Source organism: Ictalurus furcatus, chromosome 26 (genome assembly GCF_023375685.1).
Source record: "Ictalurus furcatus strain D&B chromosome 26, Billie_1.0, whole genome shotgun sequence".
Classification (NCBI taxonomy): domain Eukaryota; kingdom Metazoa; phylum Chordata; class Actinopteri; order Siluriformes; family Ictaluridae; genus Ictalurus; species Ictalurus furcatus.
The window spans coordinates 10,868,925-10,895,095 of NC_071280.1; the positions used below are offsets into that span (position 1 = coordinate 10,868,925).

Sequence of the window (26,171 nt, forward strand, 5' to 3'; positions counted from 1 at the left end):
ATTTAAAATTTGCTGTAACTCGCCAATTATAAAATTTATAGTAATAAAAATTATTAGTAATAATCATTGTACTTAGATTTTCATATATGTTTTTTTTCTATTCTCACTGGGCTTTCATGAATCACTTTTCATTAGAGATGCACCGATACTAAATTTCTCAGCCGATTCCGATAACCAATTATTCAGAGCGATATCGGCCGATACCAATAACCGATAGTTCTGCCTTTTATGCCTTCTTTTAAATGAATAATAATTCATTCCACAATTCTGAATGAAATGCAAAAAAAAAAAAAATTATTCTCTCCTTTTCAACAAGGTGTTTCACAGTAACCGGTCTCAAAAACAGAAAACACATTACTCTAATTAACATGAACACATGAACTAAATTCTGAAGATTAAAGAAAGATTTCTTAACTAGAATGTTATTAATTCATATTAACATTGAATTCTAAAAAAAAAAAACCCTCCTATTAGGCTTCACATTCACTCACCGCAAACAAAAGCATTTCTACTTCATCATTGAACATCAAACTGGAAATATATAATATCAACTTATATATATATATATATATATATATATATAAACATTAACTGGATATGAAATACACTACTCTACAAATATATTTTTCTGTGCAATATATACTTTTTTGTCAACTCATCTTCATTTAAATGTTTCAACAGTGTACTGGTGCATTAATTCAGCACGAGCAGCTCGAGCAGTGCAGCAAAATTATTTTTTGACTCGATGCCGAAACTCCCGCTTCACTGCTGCAGCATCCGGTGTAAAGTTTTAGCAGTGCAGAGCTTACAGAGCTTACAAACTGCAGTTTTGTCGTCATTCCACACAAGAGACTTTAAACACAGCACAAAATCAATGTGTTTTCCCGCCCTCTTTTGATTGACAGGATATAATCAGCCCTGATCATCGGATGTTTTTAAACTATCGGCTGGTGGCCGATAGCCTGAAAAATTGTCTTTATCGGCTGATACCAATTATTGGCCGATACATCGGTGCATCTTTACTTTTTTTGTTTACATGCTCTTGTGTATGATTTTCGAATAAATTTGTTTGTACTCAGTTGATAAATGAGTCCTAATATTCAAGCTCACATGGTTAACAAAGAACTTGATGACAAAGAAAAAACAATAACAATAAACTACACCCCAATTGGACAATAGCATTTGTATAGTACTAATTAGTTAATTAGCCAAAAACAGCACCTTTATGCAAAATATTCCTTTATTAAGCAATCTAGCACCTGAAATACTTGGTCCCAGGATAGCAATAAAGGGCAAATTATCAGTCCAAAATCAGCTTGTGCTATGCTATCTTTAGGAAGTTTTAACACAGGTCCAGTGTCGGTTGCACTTTCTTTGTCCTCAACTGAGTCAATGTGCTTGCTCTTAATTACTCGCTGTAAATATGGAACTCCAGAACTGATGAGGCAACTTAATTCCAAGTGCTGACAAGCCAGAAAAAAGGAGATGAATTGCATTGTAGTTGGCCTTGCCAGACAATCTCAGGTGTGTGCGTGTTTTTTGTTTATCATAGATAAACCACTCCACGGGATACATGTACCTAATTACTGTTCACTCGAAGATCCTGGAGCATGGAATAATTAAGCACGAACATTGCATTATGTGGGTTTAATTTGTCTCTGAGAATATGCATCTCTAGATGTTTAGTCTGAATCCTGACAGATGAAAAAAATAATACTTTTATGCCCTATGTAATTACCTAACAGGTTTGTGTGTGTAAAACATGCACAATTGATGCAGGCTAATTACAATGGTTCAAAGGAGTAAAATAGCAAATCTTGACCATTTTGTGTTAATGTGAATATGTAATGTAGACATTTCTACTAACAGGTGCTAAATGCGGTGCTGTGACTATTAAAAAACAATTAATAACAATTTCAGTGTGATTTACTAATCCTGAAAATCACTAAAAGAAAGGGAAATTGCATGTGCAAATTAAGACAACTATTAAGACATTATTAAGTTTTATTTATGAGAACGATGATAAAATTATGACTTAATGTTACTCAGAATGTTTCTTGAAATTATTATCTATTTTTTTGTTATATTAACACATACTGTATTAAGAATACACACTCATGTCTATACTCTTTTATTATGCATTCACATTGTATTTTTAATGTTTTGCATGTTTTTTATTTATTTTATTTTTTTTTGCTTTTTTTTTTTTTTGCTTTTTTTTAAAATTGGTTTTATACCTTAATGTATACCAGGGGTTGGCAATTGGTAGGTGTGAACCAATCAAAGCATTTTAGCACATCAAACTAAGTACTTGAAAATACTGGAGCAGAACCAATAAAGGTATAAACAAAAGTGGTTCCTATTCACTGACTTGATTTTTTTAAACATGAACCAGCACAGGTTCTGTAGCAGATCCGCTGTTGGGGCCTAAACCAATCATGCCAAATTCACAACAGCCTCATCTGTTCAGAATCTCTGGTACTAAGCAAAAGTGGTAATCTGAAGTGCCACTACAACACCAAACATAATCACTTTGATTTGTCTTAATTATAGTCATAAGCAAATCATTAATTGTTAACCATTAAAATGTAGCTGTTGCTGCCATTTGGTCATGTTAGTTATTCATCCAGACCTTCCCAAGCAAGGAATTTTATGTTACTGGACCTTTATAAATTTTTGCTGAATACTCCTGCCTGATACTATAGTGACTAGCTTCACTGTTCTGCTGAGGATTCTTTGTCTTCATTTTCACTTTGTTTTCTCCTTGTACTTTGCACATAATGGTATTTGCATATTTATTCTTTGCAAATTATCCACAACACCCATGATTTCTGCAATCAATTTATCAGATTGTACATTCAAATTAGCTCTCATTATGTAAGATCAAATTGTTCATGCAAACTATGAATAAAATCATCTAAAAATCAATAATATGACCTAATATAACTTCAAAATATGGCATGCAGTTGAATAGACATAATGTACATACAGTATGTAGTTCAGTATATGCCTTTCTGGACATAAATATACCGTATATTGTCTTTAAATTTACCATACATAATACAGACTACTTTACATTCATAGTCAATGCCTGCCAATGCCAGACTTTGTCTGGAAGCACAGTGTGCAACAGCGAGGTCAGCTTCTATAGATCCGCCCTGAGTCACTATCAATAACACGATAGATAAAAATTTAAAACCAGTTATGTGTCTGTCAATGCCTAATTCCTTCTTCCATAATCTCCCTGCTCCCTTAAGAACTGCTGTCTATCTCTCTCTTTTCCTTTTACTTTCTGCTGACCACCCAGAATTCCAATCTTCCCCTTAGTCTAAAACTTTCCAGCTCATCATCCCCACCCTGTCTGCTGTGAAGCCACAATAACCCATAAACGGGCAGGTGGATCATAGAGAAAAGGTTTATGGTTTACCAATAACACTGTTTTTATTGCCTCCCTATAGTGCAGGAACGTGCCACTGTAAGCTGCCTAAGCCATGAATAACTCTTCCTCCTACAGGCTGGCCTATTAATTTATGCATTAAGTTGGATAGCTTCCAGTTCAGAAATTTTTCTGGTGGCTCTCGGTCATCAGAGGAAGCCTAAATAATTTGCTGGAGGGTAATTGGATGGTGTGAAGAGAACCATTAAACCAGGAGCCAGTGGTGAAGGAGGGGAGTCAGTGATCAATCAAGCATAACGGCGAATCGGAGGGGTCTAAACACAACACAGCTCATTTTCCTTTAAAGACTTTAATAGATGTTTGTCTTGTGCAAACACTAATGGTGGCAACAAACAATTATGGCACTACAAGCCACCTCTATCTGAAATGGAGTTGGACTTTCTTTATTAAAGCCATTTAACAACTTAGTGACAAAGCTAGAGTTTAAGCATATAATGGTAATGATGACCAATAGCGAAATGTTCATGCAGACATAGCATGATTTTCTGCTAACTAGCATTAGTGTTTATAGATTTTAGCCCTGTACATTTTATTTACATTTCAATTTAAAGAATCCAATCAAGTTTATCAGTGTACAAAAAACATGCCAGATTTTCATTCATGACCTTCTTATTTTAAACAATGTAGAAGAATAAGCCTTTATTTGTCACATATACATTATAGCACAGTGAAATTCGTTTTTTCGCATATTCCAACTTGTTAGGTAGTTTGGGTCAGAGCACAGGGTCAGCCATGATACGGCGCCCCTGGAGCAGAGAGGGTTAAGTGCCTTGCTCAAGGGCCCAACAGTGGCAGCTTGGCGGTGCTGGGGCTTGAACCCAGACCTTCTGATCAGTAAGCCAGAGCCTATCTATAGTAAGAAAAGACTTGTATAAAATCTAATTTGCTTACCTAGAAGGCATTAAGTATTTTATATATGGCATGTTGAGGAAAGTGTTGCTAATTTGCTAACTTTTCCTTGCTAAAGCCAGGTTAAACTAGCATAACTTTCAGAAGCTAGCATAATTGGCTATACAGCAAGACTAATTATAGATAATGGTAAATGTTGGTTATTTGTAGGATATTTACTTCTGATTAATACATTAGCAAACTATGTAGTGTTAATTTACACTATACATTTACAGAGATTGAAATGTTTTCAGGAAAATAGTGTAATTGCTTATAACTGGTTTTAGATATGTAAAAATTGTTAGTTTTCACATAAAGAATACATTTATATTTCACTTTTATGTGTATTTATTTATTTATTTATTTATTTATTATGATTATTCTTTGCTTTTACTAGAGTACACATTTGGCTGGATACTGTACGTCCACTTTTAAATGAAAAATAATATCCATACTTTCATATAGTATATTGTCTCATTATATTTTCACCTCTGAGAATAAAGTAGGTCAACCATCAAATATAACTTTCAAACATTATTTTTACTTTCTAAAGCTGAAAGATGATAGAAGAATTATCATGGATCCTTCTACATCATTGATGTCATGGGTAGTTCTAATATTGATTGTATTTGATTCTTAATGACTCATATATTAATGAGTCCATAGTCATATCAACAAATGCTTGGATCCCTGTAGGATCAACAAATATTGAGCTTACTATAAGATTAGGAAATGCTCAGATCCTTAGAAGTTCAACAAATGGTTGAATGCTTGCATCCAGAAGTAGTTGGATCACTACATGATGTACAAATGTTTGAATCCCCATCACATCAACAAATGCTTAAATCACTATAGGATATACAAATGTTTGGATCCCAATAGGACCCAAAATTATTGGGATTCCTACAGGATCAACAAATGTTTGGGTGCCTGTTGCATCAACAAATGCATGGATCCCTATAGTCTCAACAAATGTTTGGCTTAATATACAGTAAGATCAACAAATGTTTTGATCTTTGCAGGAATTAACAAATGCTTAGATCCCTACAGGATGAACATATGTTTGAACCCCTACAGGATCTACAGATGCGTGGATCACTATAGGATGTACACGTACTTGGATCTCTGTATTGTGGATCCTTAGGATATACAATTTCTTGGATACCTGAAGGGTCAACAAATGATTGGATCCCTATAGGATTTACACATCAGGCTGTTTATCTTTATTGTTTGTGATTTCATTTTGGGCTTGCTCGTATACAAAAAAAAAAAAAAAAAAAAATATATATATATATATATATATATATATATATATATATATATATATATATATATATACTAATCAAGTTCAAATTGATTTTCTTGAATGTTATCTTGGAGGTAGTCGTATTTTAAACAACACTAAGGATTATAACCTGAATTGTATAAATTCAAGGTCCAGTCTAATCTTGCAGAGGACAAATATTAGGGTGTTTTTTTTAGGAGCATCACTCATGCATTTGTTAGACCTATGCTCATCCATTTGGAGAATTCAGCTGTTACATCACTCTAAGACAACAAAGGCTGTTCTGTCAATATTTGTACTGGTTGAAGTGGCAAGACATCTTAGGATACTGAGATAGTTCTCTGCATAGTGATTTTCTTTCAGGGACTTGAGTGAATACTTCAAGGTAATATTAATGAGTTAGTGAGGCAGGGATTATAGTGAGGGGTTTCTTTTTTATTTTCTTTTGGGTTTTTTCCTTCAATTTTAGTCTACCAAAGTATCCTTAACCCTTAAACAAATATCTCGGACGTTAGTGACCCGGGACGTCATCCCGTACCCTCCCCCTCATTAATTTTTTCACATTAGACCTCCACCTACTTAGTATTCCTCTATCTATTTATTATCTACAATATAACAAGAAAAAAATATAAAATTGTCTAATAAAATCTGTTTTATAATTAATTTATTGTAAAAAGTCTATAGGGTCGCTACTGACCTGAGGAATGTAATAGTGTAAGTATATTTTTCTGCACAACAATATTGAATCTCTCACAGCTCAATAAGTGCAATTCACTTTTATTCCTCAAGGTGGGAATGTTTGGTAAACAATGATGATGTAATGTGTCAATCATAATTTCCCCAGACATGAAACAAACTTTACAAAACTTGACATGGCTCAGTGATTTACTGCAGAACAAGTTTCTAATCAAATATTAGTGCTGTTTGATGGTGGATCTGATGATGAAGCTGTCAGTGAGCAAAACATTGATTTTGATGATTATGAATACGATAGTAGCCCTATTGAGAGAAACGTATCAGATGATCCAGATCCTGAATATGAGCCAGATGCTGAATTTACCAGGCACAGTGCAGAAGGTGCCACATTTGCCTGTCATAATATTACTTGATAATATTGTTTTTAGGCAGGGGCGTAACCTGGCCTGGGCATTTTTTTCTTTAGCCCCAAAAAATTATTCTTTTGGAGTGGTTGTTCACTACGTAACTGAACGTCAGTAAAAGAAGATGGTGGTGTTGTAATTTTATATCTTCAGTGAACGGAGGTGAGATCAATCAGACAGGGTTTACAGGAAAATACATGGAAACACTCGTGTCTTATTGGCTGACAGCTCTCAATTCTGCCAAATGCTAGCTCACACAGTCAGTGTGAGGAAAACTGGATATATTCCACTGATATAGATCAGTGATATACGACGATTTTTTGTTTTTGAAACACTAACATCCTCTTATGCTGAGCAGGAAAACAAGTGAGTTCCAGTTTACGTGAACATGATATGAGCAGAGCATAAGGAAAGATAATGTACTTTGTATGGCACCGTAGCAGCTTTGTTGTGCCTCCCCGTGTCTAGTAACACCAAATAGCCTAGTTAGAAAAGTTTATATTTTATCGGTCTCGTAGTCCTACAAACAGTGACAACAGCCGAGACAAGTTTTACGATAAATCCAACTTTTTCTGATCATGTCATACAATGACAGCTAAGTTACCTCATCTTCCATAAAACAAAACAGGCTACTAGCTGAGCTGGAAAAAACTCATGGAGAAGAATCTGGGCTCAGCCCCGGATGATTAACAGTCCAGCTAACATCCCTGTTTTTAGCCATGAAAATTATACATGAATAAATTACTTTAATTACAAAAATATCAAATACTTTCACTATTTTAGTGTGTGATTTATAAGTGCACAATTTTAACGGTGTATATATTTCGATATGTTTATTGACAATATGTCAATGAAATATGCTGTATTTTATTATTTTGTATTGTTAATACAATATTAGGACAGTTTTATACTACTGGGGCAGTGTAGATACATAATACGGGTCGCTAACGTCCCGAATGTGTAATAATGATTGGTGAAACATGCATGCATTTAAGGGTTAAGGAGCCACATTTTGTGTAGGTTCTCCATCTTTGACAATTGGAATGAAGTAACACAAGCTTCTTAGACAATATTGTTTGTCATCTGTGATCAAGCTGATTTTTCCTTCCGTTACAGCTGTCAGTAGTTGTAGTGAAAAGCATGGCTGACAGTTTATGTTCCTGTGAACTTAGATATTAGCTGTAACTATTTCCACAAAGCAGCCACAGACATGGATGGCTTATACATTTGCTTATCATCACCTTGGTGTTGACCTGACACTCATCTGTTTCATTGCTTTTTGCAAGTCCAAATTCAGGTAATTTTATTCTGGTGCTCATGACAGTTGATCCTTTCATTATACTGTATATCTGTTCAGACAAATAAAAAGACCTCCTAGCTCCAAATCCTCTGGATTACATTTTATCATCTCATTACTGGGGAACTGAAGCAAGGTTAAGACCCTGGTTGATTACAATTCATATACACATGTATCTGTTATCTTTATCTGCCTCCATTTCTGGCTGATATCCTCGCTAGCCTTATTACACCATTATGCACTACATAGTATGCACCAGCCACAATTACCTCCAGCATCTGTTTTGGAGTAAAATGCATGCAGAAATCTGTATTGTGTTTAATTATTTAGGTACACCATTGCTTTTGGTAATGCAAGAGGAGAGGGCATTGAATGTGGGAGTGGTATGAGGGTCAAGGGCCTCCCACATTCCCATGAAGGACTTTGCAAATGCACATGACTGGACATGGGGACTGAATCAGCCAGAATAATCAAGACTAACTAATTAAAATTGGAAACCTTTGATTATGATATAAAACCACATCAAGTGAATCCTAATATGAGTGTAGTTTATTGTAGAAGGAGGTCTGAAAAGCTCCTTCAGACACTGAACAAATTGATGAGCTGCATTTTCTTTAAGCACTATATTCTGTATAGGTGGACAAATAATTTTGCAGGGTAGGACTTGTGTGGTGTTATTTAATTTATTTAATTTCATGTGTTGGGGCATTGTAGCTTATTGGATAGTATGTTTGCCTCATACCTCAGGGGTTGGGGGGTTGAATTCCTCCTCTGCCCTGTATGTGAGGAGTATGCATGTTCTTTCTGTGCTTTGGGGGTTTCCTCCGGGGTACTCCAGTTTCCTTACCCAGTCCAACTGGGGCAGGGGAGTCTGGAGCCTATCCCAGGGAACTCAGGGCACAAGGTGGGGGACACACCTTCCAAAAATGCTAAATAAATAAGAAAAGAAAACTGCACTATTTACATTTTTTATGTTTGTGAAGCATCTGCCATACAAGTCCCCATGAAGATTAATTTGTTACTATAGAAATAATAACATATTTAAACCAATCACATTAATATAAACACCTTCTGACCAACCAAAAAGTGTTGTGGCAAGTTGGGCTTTTGAAAATCATATTTTATGAAGAAAGAAATTCGGACATAACTAAGCTAGAGAGATTTCAGAGTCAGTGGGGCCACTCTAAAGATGAACTGTCATCAAAACTCAGGAGTTTTAGATGGATGATTATTGAGCTTGCCAGATCTGAGGATGTAGCTAGGTGGGGAGGCAATAGGAAAATCAAAGAGATAAGAAGGAGGAAGGTTTTTAAGGGCTTTGTAAGTGAGGAGAAGAATTTCAAATATTGTTTTATGGGAAACTTGAGGCTGTCAAGTTCAGATGTGGTTGGTGTTAGTGTTGGCATAAGACCACGTACAGCTTAAAAATGTTAACATAGAAATAATTATAGTAATTTAACATTCTAACACATCACGTGGTCCTTTTCTAATCTTCAGCTACTCAGTTTTGGTGAGTCTGAGATTCTTTTCTGCTCACCATTGTTGTAAAGTGTGGTTATTTAAGTTAGCGTAGTCTTACACACATGCACACACATTATTTATTCAATTAAGCCGGTTGATAAAGAGTGACCATGCATCCCATTTTAAAAATTGTGTCAAGTGTTATCTCTGCCATATGGCTGTGAGCTAAGCGATGATTTATTACTCGAATAAATGCTGGTTTCAGAGACATCATTCATTTGGAATGCCGGTTGCCAAACAGAGCGAGAGGTGTGTGTCTGTGTGTGTATGTGCACACACACATGCACACACACATATATATTCTAAGTATCATTTGCACTCTTTTCCTTTCTCTCTTCGCACAGACACGCTTATTTGCTCTGAAATATGCAAACAACACATTTCTGTGTGCATTATTCAGAATGTGCCACTCTATCACTGTCTTTGTGTCAGGCTACATAGTGCCGCTGAATTAAAGTTGAAAGACTGTGTTTGCTGCAGTTTCTCTGACAAGGAACTGCTTTCAAACAGTAGGTGGTTGCTTATAAGCAAATATACCACTGAAACTACTTATGAAATCCCATATGACTCTCCATTTAGGACAAATGTAACCTCTTTAACAAATGTAACCTTGAACTCATTGACTTGTTCCTCAAGCCATTCTTGAACTATTTTTATAGTGTGGCAGGGTATATTATCCTGCTGAAAGAGACCACTACCATTAGGGAATACCGTTGCCATGAAGAGGTGTACTTGGTCTGCAACAATGGTTAGGTAGGTGGTACGTATCAATGTAACATCCACATGAATGCCAGGACTCAAGGTTTCCCATCAGAACATTGCCCAGAGCGTCATACTGCCTCCTTCAGGTTGCCTTCTTCCCATAGTGCATCCTGGTTCCATCTCTTCCTCAGGTAAACGACACACACACGGCCATCCACATGATGTAAAAGTAAACATGATTCATCAGATCAGGCAACCTTCTTCCATTGCTCCATGGTCCAGTCCTGATGGGCACATGCCCATTGTAGGCACTGTAGGCGGTGGACAGGAGTCAGCATGGGCACTCTGACCGGTTTGCGGCCCCATATGCAGCAAGATGTGAGGCTCTGTGTGTTCTGATACCTTTTTATCATAGCCAGCATTAACTTATTCAACAATTTGTTCTACTGTAGCTTTTCTGTGGAATTGGACAAGACAGTCAAGCCTTCACTCCCCATGCACATCAATGAGCCTAGGGTGCCCATGACCCTGTCGTTGGTTCACCGGTTGTTCTTCCTTGGACGACTTTTCATAGGTATTAACCATAGCATAATGGAAACACCACAAAAGACCTCCCAATTTGGAGTTGCTCTGAACCAGTCATCTAGCCATCACAATTTGGCCCTTGTCAGAGCTACTCTGGGACCTTACGCTTGATCATTTTCCTGCTTCCAGCACATTAACTTCTAGAACTGACTGTTCACTTGCTGCCTAATATATCCCACTCCTTGACAGGTGCCACTGTAATGGGATAATCAATGTTATTCACTTCACCTCTCAGTGAATTTAATGTTATGGCTGATCGGTGTATATTTTCAGTATATTTCACTTTGTTTACTTGTTTCCCTGGATAAGTAAGGAACACTACTTGTCATAGCTTGTCAAGCATAGCACATAGTCACATTGGAATTGTGCGTTGCGCCTAGGTGCTGATGTGTTTTCGTACGTTCCAATGCAGATCAAGCTTGAAAGCTGGGTATCCGACAGTCTGACATGCTGGTCCTCATCAAACCAAGCCTGGAAGACCCTAAACTGAAAGACAACAACATTTGTTAATATTCAGGCATAGGAACATGATGCCAGCTAATCTGAGATTATCTAAATGGCAGCCTGAACTGAAAGATCTGAAAAATCTTACTCTTAAAGTTCTTAACCATTGTATTTGCCGATCAAAACTAAATAGAGATAAGGCACTCTGCTTCTATTCTAGTCAAGTGCAGTGCATAGTGTTATATGGAGGTAGATATTTGGTAGATATTAAGTTTTTGAGAATTTCAAGGCTATAATTTCAGGTTTGCTTACACCATAACTGTAAGTTACACTTTTTTTGGCTTTCACAGCTGAAAGATTATAACTCAATGCCAATTACAGCTTATTTTAAACATGTACCAAAACTACTGGTTTGGTAAAAGGTATAATTCTGCCAATGCTAAACATATTTATGGAGTTCAGAGTTCATAATGTTTCCGCGGTCAAGGAAATATTTTGTCTTTTTTGCACATGCATGTTTGAGGATCTTCGACCGTTTTCTTTTTAGAATCCAGGAGTCTGGGCTGGCAACGGATACTATAAGCATAAGCAATACTCATGAGAAACCAAACTAAGTGCAGCTTTCTACATTTTGCTGTACCACTGGGAACAATTTGGGTTTTTTCAAAGTGAAATTTACAGTCTGGTCGTACTTTTGATCTGTACCGATTTGTACAGCTTGAGTTGTATAAAAATATACAAGTTTTAAGGTTATGAAAAATATAACATTCTAGTTTGACAGCTTTTTTTTTACTGTTTGAAATGGTGAGATGTTTAATTTTGCATGTGAATATAACTTTACTCACAAAAAAGTTTATATTTGTTTCTTCAGCAGGCAACTTTATCCAAAGCAACTAACAATTAAGACATTTAAAGTATGTAACTGAGGATTAAGGGAACAGAAGTGGCACTCTGGCAGTCCTGAGATTTAAACTCTTTACCCTCTGGTTAGTAGCCTAAAACCAAACTACTATTTATCTGTGAGAAGTAAGAAGTAGTGCTGTGACAGTAGCTCCTGGCACAGAAGAAAGAACGAAAAACAAACAAAAACGCTTTACTGCCCTCTAATTTAACTTCCTGTCATGCAAAGGCAAGCAGCTTATTAACTATTTTAGGGTGTTGACTTTTGATTAACTTTGTCATACAGTATTTATCCGTTTATAACATTGTGAGCCTATTATACAGTGTTCCAGTGAATGATATTACAAATGCATTAGTTAGATAAAAAAAAATACAGCTTGTTATGTTTTATAGTACTAGGTATAGCTCATGATTATCTCAGTTGTACTGCAGCTCCTCTAAAAAAATGTGAAGTAGAACATGAACAACTACACTAAAATAGTGTATACAAAAATACAAATTTATGACTAGTTGCAGGTTTGCTCTCGATCAGACATAGAGTCTGAGCAAGCAGGAAAGAGGTCAGTTCAGTTTCTGTGGTTGGGCCTTTGTCAGTAGATGTTTGTGGACATTCACTTCTCAGTTGGTCCGCAACACTTCCAGTCTTTTTAAGTTTCGCTACAGAATTTTGTTTTGTTTTCCCCCCCCAGATTTTTCATAATAATAATAATAACTTTATTTTATATAGCGCCTTAAAATCAGCTTCTCAAAGCGCTGCACACAAAATAAGCAGTACACAGAAAAAAATTACAATTATAAAAATAATAAAAACAACAACAACAATAATAATAATAATAATAATAATAATAATAATAATAATAATAAAAAGTAGACAAAAAAGCAATCAAATGCAAGTTAAAAAAAATAAGTCTTGAGTTGAGCTTTAAAAATGTCCAAGGTCTGAGCTTCCCTAACTTCAAGAGGAAGAAAGTTCCAAAGGGAAGAAGTATAGACAGGAAAAGCCCTGTCACCCATAGATTTTAAGCGGCTTTGTGGAACTGTTAACAAATTACACTGTGAGGAGCGCAGTCTGCTTTTTGGGGTGTAAGGGATTAATAAAGCAGATAAATAATGAGGAGACAAGCCATATAATGCTTTGCATGTCAGCATCATAATTTTTAAATCAACATGGAACCTGACCGGGAGCCAGTGCAAGGACTCCAAAACAGGAGTAATATGATTGCATTTCCTGGTCCCAGCCAGGATCCTGGCGGCAGAGTTTTGTACATATTGGAGTTTATTGAGTGTGGATTTAGAAACTCTGGCTAAAAGGGCGTTACAGTAATTTATCCGTGTGACAACGAATGAGTTAATCAGTTTTTTGAACTGTGTGTCCCAGGCCTCCCTGGATTTCCTGGGTCGAGCCAAGCTGAACACACCTTATGAAGTCAATTTCTGACTTAATTAGATTTTCCGCCATCTCTTTTTTCAAAAACTGTTTTTTCCCCCCACTACTTGTCCTACAAATTTTGTCCAATCATCTAAAAATTTGGGCACGTCATCTTCAGAGTAAGCCTCACAAAATTTAGCGAAAGAATTTTGAATACTCCAAACAGTTTTCCATAATGGGTCAAAGAATCTGACAGCAAAGTCACCAAACAGCAGGAAATGAGACTGTATCAACAGAATCTATAAGTAACAGTCACAGGCAAATTATGAAAACAAGTTGACAGCATCTTTAAATTGCATTTGGATTTCATTTACGTGGTTTCAATACTCAAATTCAGTGGGATATTACTGAGCCTATAATTTTATACTGCCATAGACAGAAGGACCATTAAAAGGTTAATACTATAATTTTATCATAAACTTTTATGCTCCAGACTTTTAAATGTATATTCCCCCATAGCAATGTTTTCCTTGTCTCAAATTAAACTTTATGTTTTTTTATGTTACCCTGGTTCTGTATGCATATGTTTTATTCAAACTACTATACAAATCTACAGCACTCTCCTAAAAATCCTTGGCACTGACTGTATATGGTCACTTCATAGGATATAATACTTCATACTGCTCAGCACCAAACCCCAGCACCACCAAGCTGCTGCTGTTGAGCCCCTGAGCAAGGCCCTTAACCCACTCTGCTCCAGGAATGCCATATCATGGCTGACCCTGTGCTCTGACCCCAACTTCCTAAGACGCTGGGGTATGTGAAGCAAAGAATTTCACTGTACTGTATGTGACAAAGAAAGTCTTTTTTTTGGCAATTTCAGATTCTGTAAAGGAATATACTCTTAGATAGTATCACTTTTAGGACACATTATTTTATATTCCATTAGAAAATGTATCTATCACACACATGAAACTAAAGCATTAATAACATGCCTGCTAAAGCTATTCAATATGCTGTACTGTGTCATGTGCACTCACTAGAGTGGGTCCATCTGAGGCTGAAATCATGTCCACCCTTAAGATTTGTACTTTCTTTACTTCAGAAATGGTATAATGGACTGGTGCATGCACATACAGTACAATGAGGGTTACAGACACATGCTTGAGCAAGGCGCCTAATGTATAATGCACACACATACACACCAATACAGATACGCACCGGCACTCGCGGTCACACATAAGCAGCCATTCACTGTCTCACACACAGGCTTAAGTACACTAAGAGGCTTAAAGAAGCCCTCCACGCTCCCTCACTCTTCATCCTTCTCTCTCTTTTTTAAAAATTCCCACTCACTCACTCACCCACACACACACCACACACCCACACACATACTTCTAGTCTCACTGACAGTCCTAGTTAGCAAGAGAGCTGAAGCCAGTGTGCGATGCCTGCAGCGGTATCAGCACGCCCTGCTGCACCATCATTAGCATGCACGGCTTTCTTTTGGACATTTAAGGTTAGCAGCTCCCTAGACTCATTCCCCTTTGCTGCAGTTTAGCTTACGGCATGCATGCAGACGCACACACACTCTCTAAATAACTCTCATACACACACAAAGCCAAATGTTTTTTTATGAAACAGCAACCCATTTATAGTGATCAAAACTAAGCTTCTTCTTTATCCTGGTCTTTCAACTTCTGTACATTACATTTTACAAGCTGGTCCTAGAGCTGGTGTTAAATCCCAAAATTTCAATTGTGTCATCTATAGCTGAAACTAACGATTATTTTCATAATCGAATAGTTGGATAATTTTTTCGATGGGGGGGACTTTCAGTACCTTTTTTTTGTTGTTTATTTAAAATAAAATCCACAAACTGAGTGTTACAAATATAAACTTCAGACTGTAACTTTACACAACTGTTTGTCCAATTATATAAGACTGAAAAGAACCCAATACACACAGACACACACCAGAATATATATTACTCATTTAGGACTGTAGTTTAATTCAGTGTTTTTCGTGCATCCATAAAAATAATGCATAAATACTTGTATATAATATAAACTAATATAAGTTTATATTATATAATAGTAATAATGCATTACTTTTTATTAAAGGTAACGTTGACATAAACAGTAAACTGAAGAGAGTCATTGTCGGTGACTCTGGGTATCTGCTAAAACTAGCGCCGTCACATTACGTGCGTATGACCTCATGCGCCGTCGACTAGGAAGCGGCTTATACTTCCGGTTAGTAAAAAACCCGCTAGTGTTCCTTTTGAGACAATATAACCTTTCTAAAATTCATACACTAGACGGTAGAGTATACAGTGCATAGTGTAAGTGTTTAGTACGTATTTGGGACACAGCTTCAGTATTTACTCTCCGAAGCATGTTTTCGGAACAGGAGTAACGTAATGAGTAAACGCACCCCGAACTGCGTGCAGACCAACTAATCGATAATGTGATTCGTTGACAACGATTTTCATAATTGAATATTATCGATTTTCTTGATTGGTTGTTGCAGCTCTAGTGTCATCAGAACATGAAAATATTCTTGATGCATGATGATGTTATAAAGTTGTTTTTTTTTTTAATTCCCTAAAATTTTCCCTTTAAAATGTTCTGAACTAAGGCACAAAGTATCATTATTTTTTATGCATAATTGTACCTACTGCATTTGCAAAAATATTTTTATTATCCGAATATTAGATTTAATTTAGATTTATTTTTAATTGGAATAAGCTGTGTGATGTTAGTTTTTTGCCACATCTGGCACCTGTCCATCAAATTGAAGATGTAGTGATGAATATCAGTTGATCATGGTAATTAATTTTATGTGCTAAAGAAATATAACTGCACCGTTTCAGTTATTCAAGAAAATACCTGAAGTTAGAGTGATAGACAAACTTCTTTCACTTGCACTCAAGTCAACAGAAATTCTGTTGTAAAAGGAATTGCCATTACAAATCAATACCTGTCATGTCAGTGCAAACTAGCGACTCCATATTCCAGACTGCACCACGAACTACAAACATGGCCGATGACTACAACTCCCAATGGAACACACGGCACCTTCTCCTAAGGACTAATCACACACACCTGTTTCCAATCACACCACACTGCTTAAGAGACTGCTTATACAGAAGTTCTTCCCGAAGTAATATGTTCAGTTGCCATAGTTGCTGTATATTATATATTGTCTAGTCTGGGTTTTGATTCTCTTTTGCCTTTGACATTGATTTCTGCCTCACGTGCTCTAGTCTGTAGTGATTGGGAAGTTTGTATCATTTTACTGATTCAGATCTTTGAATCTTATTCAGCAAAATGAATTAATTTTTTTTTGAGTCATTTTGTTCATTTCAGAAGATTATAATTAAAATGTCATGTTAAATTCCCCAGCACATCTAGTACTTATGGAAACAGTGATCACATTTGGAATAAAAAAAATTAACTATAAGCTAATGCAACCAAGGCTGAGTTATGAGAAACAGAAATGATTCATTAATAGTTTAGCTGGGTCTTCAGGCTATGCAGTCTGTTAGTTCACCTCACTTCCAGATCCGAGTCATTCTTTCTTTTGTCAGGTCATATTTGTCACGCCTGTTCCCCAGAAACAGAAGTGATTCGTTCACGTCTCGAGTCTTCAGGTACGATCGTTTGTTCATCCCTTTTCTGGTATTGCATGGTGCATTGCCTATGGCGCGTTCACCTTAAGGACAAACGACTCGAACCCGAAGACTCAAGACGTGAACTAATCCTTTCTGTTTCCTATACAGAACAGATTGGGATGCTGCAGCGCATGCGTGGTCAAAAATGGACGAATCACTCTGAGTCAACTCATTTTTCCCCGAGTCATATTAAAGATCCGTTCAATGTGAATGAATCGTTCATGAACAACACATCACTGCCTGTCTTTGTTTATGATTTATGTATTTTGTCTTGCCCTCTGGTTAATATAATCTTCATTAATGCTCTTAACTGCAATTGCATCCGTCCTAACCCTCAATACGTGACAACACCAAGGACTCACCATTGCAAATTTATTCAAATGTGCACAAGCCACCTCATGTGAAAAGTCTGGAACAGCATGGAGCTAAGTGGTAATTTTAGAAGATGTGACAGTGTGATTTAACACAAAGTAAAACGTTTTTTTGGATTGGACTTTGAATTAAGGATGAGTTTATTAGGTTTATTGGTATGATTTCATTTGATTTTACCAAACACACCCCTGAAGACTTTCTCATGCTGGGAAAGCAGCATGATTGTTGCAAAGTGCTGACACACAGTACTCCTTGAGATTTTTTTGTTCAACAATAACTTTTTATTATTATTGTTATTATTATTATTATTGTTATTATTATTATTGTTATTATTATTTGAGCTGTTACTACAGAAACAATAACAGATTGGAATGAACACATTATTATAAACCTATCATTCATGTTACAGCTGGAACTACTGTTCAAGTTGTGCCATGGTATAAATGAGAATAACTGAAATTGTAATGTATCATGGCATAATGTGATTAATCTCTATTATCCATGTGTAGTCAGGATAATCTAAATTTAATTCATATTCAAGCAAATCATACCTCACTGCAATGATTTCCCCTTTAGCCTGTCCATAGCTATCAGTATCTGTAGCACAAGGTAGTTATCTTAGCAATCGAAGGTATTCTTGAATATAGTTTAAATTATCTGGTATTTTTATTATAAGATTAATAAACCAAATACAAGATCATTAAATCTATTTTTTATAAATTATTACTCATTTCCAGCTTGTTGTTTTCTTATTGTATTTGCAGAATTTTGCTTCTTTTTAGAAATAAATGGTTACAATGAGTACAATTATCTGCCAATAGAACAAGACTATTTCAAGGTTGAAGTGAGTACAAATGGCTTGAGTTGTTACTTAATAAGTAGTGGTCACACCTGACATTTCACTTGCTGTTTTCTTATAATTACTTACCCCATATCTGAGATAAATTAGCTAATGTTAACCCTGCATTCTCTCTGAAATCACATGCCATCATGATTACCTGTAATTGTCTGATTTTGAATTGCTAGTGAGGAAAATAGCATAACCAGTGCCTATGGCTTAAACACCATCCCTAACTAACATATGGTTGATGTCTGCAACTCAGCAGAGTACATGATAAGTTAGACTACATACTACCAAAAAAAAAAAAAAAATTAACTGCATGAAAGGGAAAAAAGTTTTTTTTTTTTTTTTTTTTTCAGTAATAAAAGCACAAGATGAATTGTGCTGACAGTATATAGGCTACATGTGTATAAGCATACTTGTAATAATTTTATATAGTTTATTATATGCAGCATACTATGAACATGGACCATACTGCAGAGTGCATATGCATTAATGTTCATTATGTAACATATTTGTATACAGTAAGATTCAAAATCTACTGGGTGCTCATAAAACCAACCATTTCTGCAGATTGCAGTTAAATCCTAGTTTAAGAAATACCTGTTTATTATTTATGCTGTGAGCATTGAGTTGCCTGTCTGCCAACAGATGCTAGTTTATTAATGATAAAATTCTCCTTTTTTTTCTGCAAGGATTTTCACTTTGGTGATGTTGGGACATCTGCTGTTCTAACATGTCCAACTCAACTAAGCATCTAATTATTTGGAGACGGGTTTTCAAATGAATCTTACTTTGAAGTTAATTTTAAAAAATACTGTATACACAAATATTTAATTTGAGTCCTGTCTTTTCCTAGATCATCAGGAAACAATGTACCTTACTATCTACTTCTCATATCTAGCTTTCCTTCCATTTAAATGAACACGATGTCTGAGCCTTGCACAGGAGGACAGGTGGCAGATGTCGGAGCATAATGAGTGTGATAACAAGCATTATGTGGAAATGTGATTCCACCGCACAGGTGCACATGTTTCTATCTTGTAGTTGTTGACACTGCTGCCTGTGGGGTTTTTTTAAAAATTATTTTTTATTTTTTTACCCAAGCAAAGTCATACCACTCACCTGGAGATCAACTTCACACCTAAGAGGAGGTCATTAAAATGAAGAAGATAGATAATAAAATGAAATACTTGTTCAGGCAAAACTATGACCTCCATTACAATCCACATTAATGTATATTTCAACAGTATCTCTGCCTTTGCAGACTTTCAGCCCTTAAACCAAGTCTTAAAGTAAATAGATCAGAAGTTTTTCATATGTGCTACTCCTTTTCACTCCAGGCAAACTACAGTGTTTCCCGCTTATATTTTCCCCAAGGAGTACGATTGACCTACTTAGGAAAGTCTTGTGTAACCAAAGTGTGCTCTAAAGAATATTTGCACAGTGGTACTCAGTTTCAGAACATTATAATTAAGTAGTAAAGAATGTCATGATTAACTTCTCACACAGGAAGGTGACAAGTTGGTGCATCTTTCAGAAGAATTTCCCAACAATATGCTCTTGTACACAGTGATGCTCTGAACTGTGGTGGTTTCAAGGTTCTAACAAAGCAGATCTTGAGGTTTTCATATTAAGTGAAATATATTTTACATATTACATTTAAATACATATTTCATATATAGTCAGCTCCAGAATGATTAACACTTGTTATGAAAAAGAGGCAAAAATGAATAAATAAAATTAAAGCTGGAAGCAGAATTTTCAGGGGCCAAGACTCAGTGAACCACACATTCACAGATGCGCTAGAATTGTTGCATAAGCAATCACAGGAAAGCAGAGCCATAACTATAGGCAAAGGGATTCAAGAATGATTTGTAGTTTCATGCATTTGCCAGTCCATTAGGGGAGAATGCTTTTGAATATCAGTTCCTTTGAAAATTTTTGTTTAGAAAGGTCTCAAGGTGATGTGAGATAAATTTGGTGAAGATTGGACAAAATGTGGAGGAGGAGTAGCAAACATGGCACTAAGATGGAAGCATTTTTGGCATGTTCTTGTAACTTTTGGCCACTGTCATGTGGCAATATCACAAACTTTATTGCATATAAATTCATTAAATGCCCTGAGGAAGCCCACCAAGATTTGTGTCAGTGTGCAAGGTTTTTGCTGCGATACAGCCTCACTTCCTGTTTGGCAGCTTTGCTGTCTGATTTTTTATTTTTTTTGGCATATTACAGGCAAACCATTTGGAATATCAGCATTCTTTTGATAAGATTTGTCCAGGTTAGTCTGAATATAATGTTTGCCAAATATTTTGTTGATTGGACATAATTTGTAGCAGGAGAAGCAAAAAAAAACTGTTTTTTACAAAATCCAAGATGGAAGAAAATGTAATTAGGCGGAAATTAACATCATAGGGTGTGCTGAACTCATCTCAACCCAGGGAATCCAGGGATGCCTTTTGAATTTTGGACACACGGTTCAAAATTTAAGACCATAAACATCCTTCCAAATTAGGCCAAAATTTGACCTAGTGGAGGCATTAGAGCATTGGCAGTACTTGACCCAAGTTTGTTCAGAATGGTCCTTAGACCCTCCCCAATCAGTGTGCCAAATTTCACAATTTTTTACCAAACAGTCGGCTGCCATAGACACCCTAGACAGAAGAAGAAGAAAATATAGAACAGTAAGCTACCTTTGCACCTTCTTTACTTGGCCCCTAATTAGCCACAGATACAATTGTTGATATTTTGAGCTTAAACATACTGTATAGGAAGGATATCTGCATTATCTTTTTCAAACATGAAATGTCTTTCTCCATAAGACCTGTTTCATAATGACTGACAAACCTACAATTGATAGTTTGTGAAACCTTGTCTGGTGAGAATAAAATCAGTGCACTCCTAATGTCTAACAAGGTTGAAGACACTTGTAGAAAGATCTTGGATGAGACCTCCATATTAATTGTTCTACATTTCAGTCTTATTTTTATGTTTCATTGTATCTGTGTGTCCAATAGCAAGTGGTTGAATGGTTGTAGAATTTATATGGAATTATCAGTGTAACCAGCAGATGAACTTCTGGCAGAGACAATCAGAGTTTGGTTCAAAATATCCATATGCAGTATCTCACAAAAGTGAGTACACCCCTCACATTTTTGTAAATATTTGATTATATCTTTTCATGTGACAACACTGAAGAAATGACACTTTGCTACAATGTAAAGTAGTGAGTGTACAGCTTGTATAACAGTGTAAATTTGCTGTCCCCTCAAAATAACTCAACACACAGCCATTAATGTCTAAACCACTGGCAACAAAAGTGAGTACACCCCTAAGTGAAAATGTCCAAATTGGGCCCAAAGTGTCAATATTTTGTGTGACCACCATTATTTTCCAGAACTGCCTTAACTCTCTTGGGCATGGAGTTCACCAGAGCTTCACAGGTTGCCACTGGAGTCCTCTTCCACTCCTCCATGATGACATCACGGAGCTGGTGGATGTTAGAGACCTTGTGCTCTTCCACCTTCCGTTTGAGGATGCCCCACAGATGCTCAATAGGGTTTAGGTCTGGAGACACGCTTGGCCAGTCCATCACCTCCACCTTCAGCTTCTTTAGCAAGGCAGTGGTCGTCTTGGAGGTGTGTTTGGGGTCGTTGTCATGCTGGAATACTGCCCTGCGGCCCAGTCTCCGAAGGGAGGGGATCATGCTCTGCTTCAGTATGTCACAGTACATGTTGGCGTTCATGGTTCCCTCAATGAACTGTAGCTCCCCAGTGCCGGCAGCACTCATGCAGCCCCAGGCCATGACACTCCCACCACCATGCTTGACTGTAGGCAAGACACACTTGTCTTTGTACTCCTCACCTGGTTGCTGCCACACACGCTTGACACCATCTGAACCAAATAAGTTTATCTTGGTCTCATCAGACCACAGGACATGGTTCCAATTATCCATGTCCTTAGTCTGCTTGTCTTCAGCAAATTGTTTGCGGGCTTTCTTGTGCATCATCTTTAGAAGAGGCTTCCTTCTGGGACGAAAGCCATGCAGACCAATTTGATGCAGTGTGCGACGTATGATCTGAGCACTGACAGGCTGACCCCCCACCCCTTCAACCTCTGCAGCAATGTTGGCAGCACTCACGTCTGTTTCCTAAAAACAACCTCTGGATATGACACTGAGCATATGCACTCAACTTCTTTGGTCGACCATGGCGAGGCCTGTTCTGAGTGGAACCTGTCCTGTTATACAGCTGTATGGTCTTGGCCACTGTGCTGCAGCTCAGTGTCAAGGTCTTGGCAATCTTCTTATAGCCTAGGCCATCTTTATGTAGAGCAACAATTCTTTTTTTCAGATCCTCAGAGAGTTCTTTGCCATGAGGTGCCATGTTGAACTTCTAGTGACCAGTATGAGGGCGTGTGAGAGCGATGACACCAAATTGAACACACCTGCTCCCCATTCACACCTGAGACCTTGTAACGCTAATAAGTCACATGACACCAGGGAGGGAAAATGGCTATTTGGGCCCAATTTGGACATTTTCACTTAGGGGTGTACTCACTCTTGTTGCCAGCGGTTTAGACATTAATGACTGTGTGTTGAGTTATTTTGAGGGGACAGCAAATTTACACTGTTACACAAGCTGTACACTCACTACTTTATATTGTAGCAAAGTGTCATTTCTTCAGTGTTGTCACATGAAAAGATATAATCAAATATTTACAAAAATGTGAGGGGTGTACTCACTTTTGTGAGATACTGTATATTCTTTTCAGTTACCTGACTGATTGTACAGAGTGAATAGCATGTTTCAGCAGATGGATTTCAGTGCCTTCTCTGGAGTCATTATGTGATTAGCATGTACAAACAAATCATATTTCACCTTCAAGTTATGCAAATATATTAATCACACATTACCATGAGCCATGAGGCTTGAATAATGAAATAACCACATGGTGCTTTTTTTCCAGGTAATTCTCATGCTGACCAAGCTGTATGACTTCAACCTTGGCAGTGTCACTGAGAGCTCCCTGTGGAGGTAAGTTTGGAAAAAGAATCCTCTAATAAAATTATTTTCGTGAACACATGTTCTAGGTTTTCATAAAGACCTTCAGATCTTTTCCTGTTGTTTCTCTATTACAGCAAATTGGATTTGAAATAAAACAATAATGACTGGGATAATGTACAGGCTGTCTACTTTATTGTGAGGATATATGCTAAAATTTCCATGAACCATAACTTATTTCAGTCACATATTGAGAATTAGTGATACTGAAGTGACAAATGATTTAGTAAGAAATGGTAAAGAAATTGTTTACCAAAATGCAAGTACTTAATAAAGCATAGTGTGAAATGTTTAGCATTCATAAAGTGTTTCATCAGTTTCGGTGGAGTATTTCTGTCACGAATCGAGGTTGAGCCAGAAGCAAGTGCAGATAATGACATTTATTTAAACAAACGTACTATAAGACAAAGACACTAAGACAACTTGGTATAACACTGTGGCATGAAACAAAACACTGAGACATAAACAACAAGCATCTAGGACAATGAAAGACAAGCAAACAGTGCAGACAGGGACTATATATACACACGAGTGCTCATTAACAAAACGTGAGTCAGGTGCAGGTGGTCATGTGACAGCTAGTGCAGTGCAGTGGCTGGCTGATGGGAAGTGGAGTCCAGAGTTTCTTGATACATGACAATTTCCAAATATGTTTCCTAATATTCTCCTATATATATATATATATATATATATATATATATATATATATATATATATATATATATATTTAATGAAACAACACATGATATAGACTATACCATTTGATGTTAATCTTGTGTTATATAATGGTTCATGGAAATACTTGATATTTGTGTGATGTTACATATTTAAAGTAGGAAAATATGTGACTACTGATGCTGGGAAGGCCTGCTTTTGCTTGTTAAGATTAATGGTAAAGCATTATGTTAATACTAATTAAGTCTAATTGATTATAACATTAATCTTAAGTTGCAGCCCTATCAAATAAAAAATAAACAGAAAAGTTCCCCTGTTAGAATTTTTATACTATGAAGTTGACACTGGGAACCCTATCTAAATGAAGCAAATTTTTACTCATTCTCATAACTTTTTTTTTTTGGTAATTTGTTAGGAAGGTTAGGGTTGTGGTGGGGTTATACCGTTTCTTACCACCTCATTCAGCTGTCTAACAAAGGCCTGCAGATTTTGTGCCAAAATAGATTGGTATATGGAGCTATCCATGATTCTATCTGTCTTGACGAAAACCCCAGTTCCAGCTAAAGAGAAGCAACCACATAGCATGATGCTACTATCATGGTAAATGTTCTGCACTTTTATATAGTGCTTTTTAACTTTAGCGGTTCTACAAAGCGCTTTACACTGTTTCTCATTCACCCATTCACACACGAATGCAAGGTGCTACCCAATGCACACCAATGCAAGGCACTAGCCTGCCATTGGGAGCAACTTCGGGTTCAGTGTTTTGCCCGAGGACACTTCGGCATGTGGAGACATGTGGGCCAGGAATCGAACCGCCAACCCTACAATTAGTGGACAACCCGCTCTACCACCTGAGTCACAGCCGCCCCGATCATAAGGCTTTACCATGGGTTTGCTGTTCTTTGGGTGATAAGCTGTCTTGTTTTTTTTACCAAACATATCTTTTAGAATTATGCTGAAAAAGTTCTTTCTTGGATTTATCAGATCAAAACACATTTTGCCATATGGTTTCAGCAAAATTTAGGAAGGTTTGGATGTATTATTTTTGTGAGCAAGGGCTTCTGTCTAGGCACCCTACCCCATAGCTCAAACATGTGAAGTATGAGATTGTTGTCAAAGGCAGGGAGTGGCCAATACATGGCAGATATTCCTGCGCTTCTTTTTAATACTGCTGTAGGTTTCTTTCTCCGCTTTGCTGGTAAGAGTTTATTCCTTTTTGTCAATTTTGGAGACACGTCCTGTTCTTAATAATGTAACTGGTACCCCATTTTCTCCACTTGTTGATGACGGCCTTCATGGTGCTGTATGGTACATCTAATGTTTTGGAAATTCTTTTGCAACTCTCTCCTGATCAGTACCTTTCTACAATGTGATCCCGTACATATTTTGTAAGCAATTTTCATACCATGGCTTCAACAGTCAGATGAAACCAAGAACATGTAAAGAAAATCCTACAGAAACAACTGGTCTTTATTGTGATGCATCAGGCTCACTTCATTGATGATAGGTGCAACAAAATTACTTTTGATTACTTTTTGGTTAATTCTGAGCACAGTAACACATCCTATTTTAAAAGGGTGTGCTCACAACCATGCAACTGTCATGACTGACGAGGAGGAGATGCAGAATGCATGTGTACTAAAGAGCTTTGTATAAAGGAAATCAAGCAGACAAATCCAAAACATGAATCAGTAACATGGTTGAAAATAGGCAAAGGTCAGGCGATCGGCAAATAGGCATAAGGCAGCCAAGGCAAAAGGACAGAACGAGAAACTAGACACAGGATCAAAACACTAGATACGTGAACACAGGACAAAGGGTTGGTGGAGAGAAAACACTCACAATACTTTGAGTCACACATACACACATGAGTGGTTGAAGTAACAAACGTAATCAAGAGGGAAACATAAACACCTGAGGCACATTAAGACACAACCAATGACATAACAGGGGCGGAGACATGACATAAATCATTTACATTTACATTTAT

General features: G+C 36.8%; 1 protein-coding gene across 4 annotated transcripts in view; it reads left to right on the forward strand.

The window, feature by feature from the left end:
* LOC128602207 (VPS10 domain-containing receptor SorCS1) overlaps nt 1-26,171 on the forward strand; it is a 248,276-nt gene that overhangs the window by 112,136 nt on the left and 109,969 nt on the right. For all 4 annotated transcript variants that reach the window (XM_053615864.1, XM_053615863.1, XM_053615865.1 and 1 more), the window contains exon 2: nt 23,409-23,476. In XM_053615864.1, the coding sequence (XP_053471839.1) occupies nt 23,409-23,476 (68 nt within the window). The remainder of the gene's footprint in view (nt 1-23,408; nt 23,477-26,171) is intronic.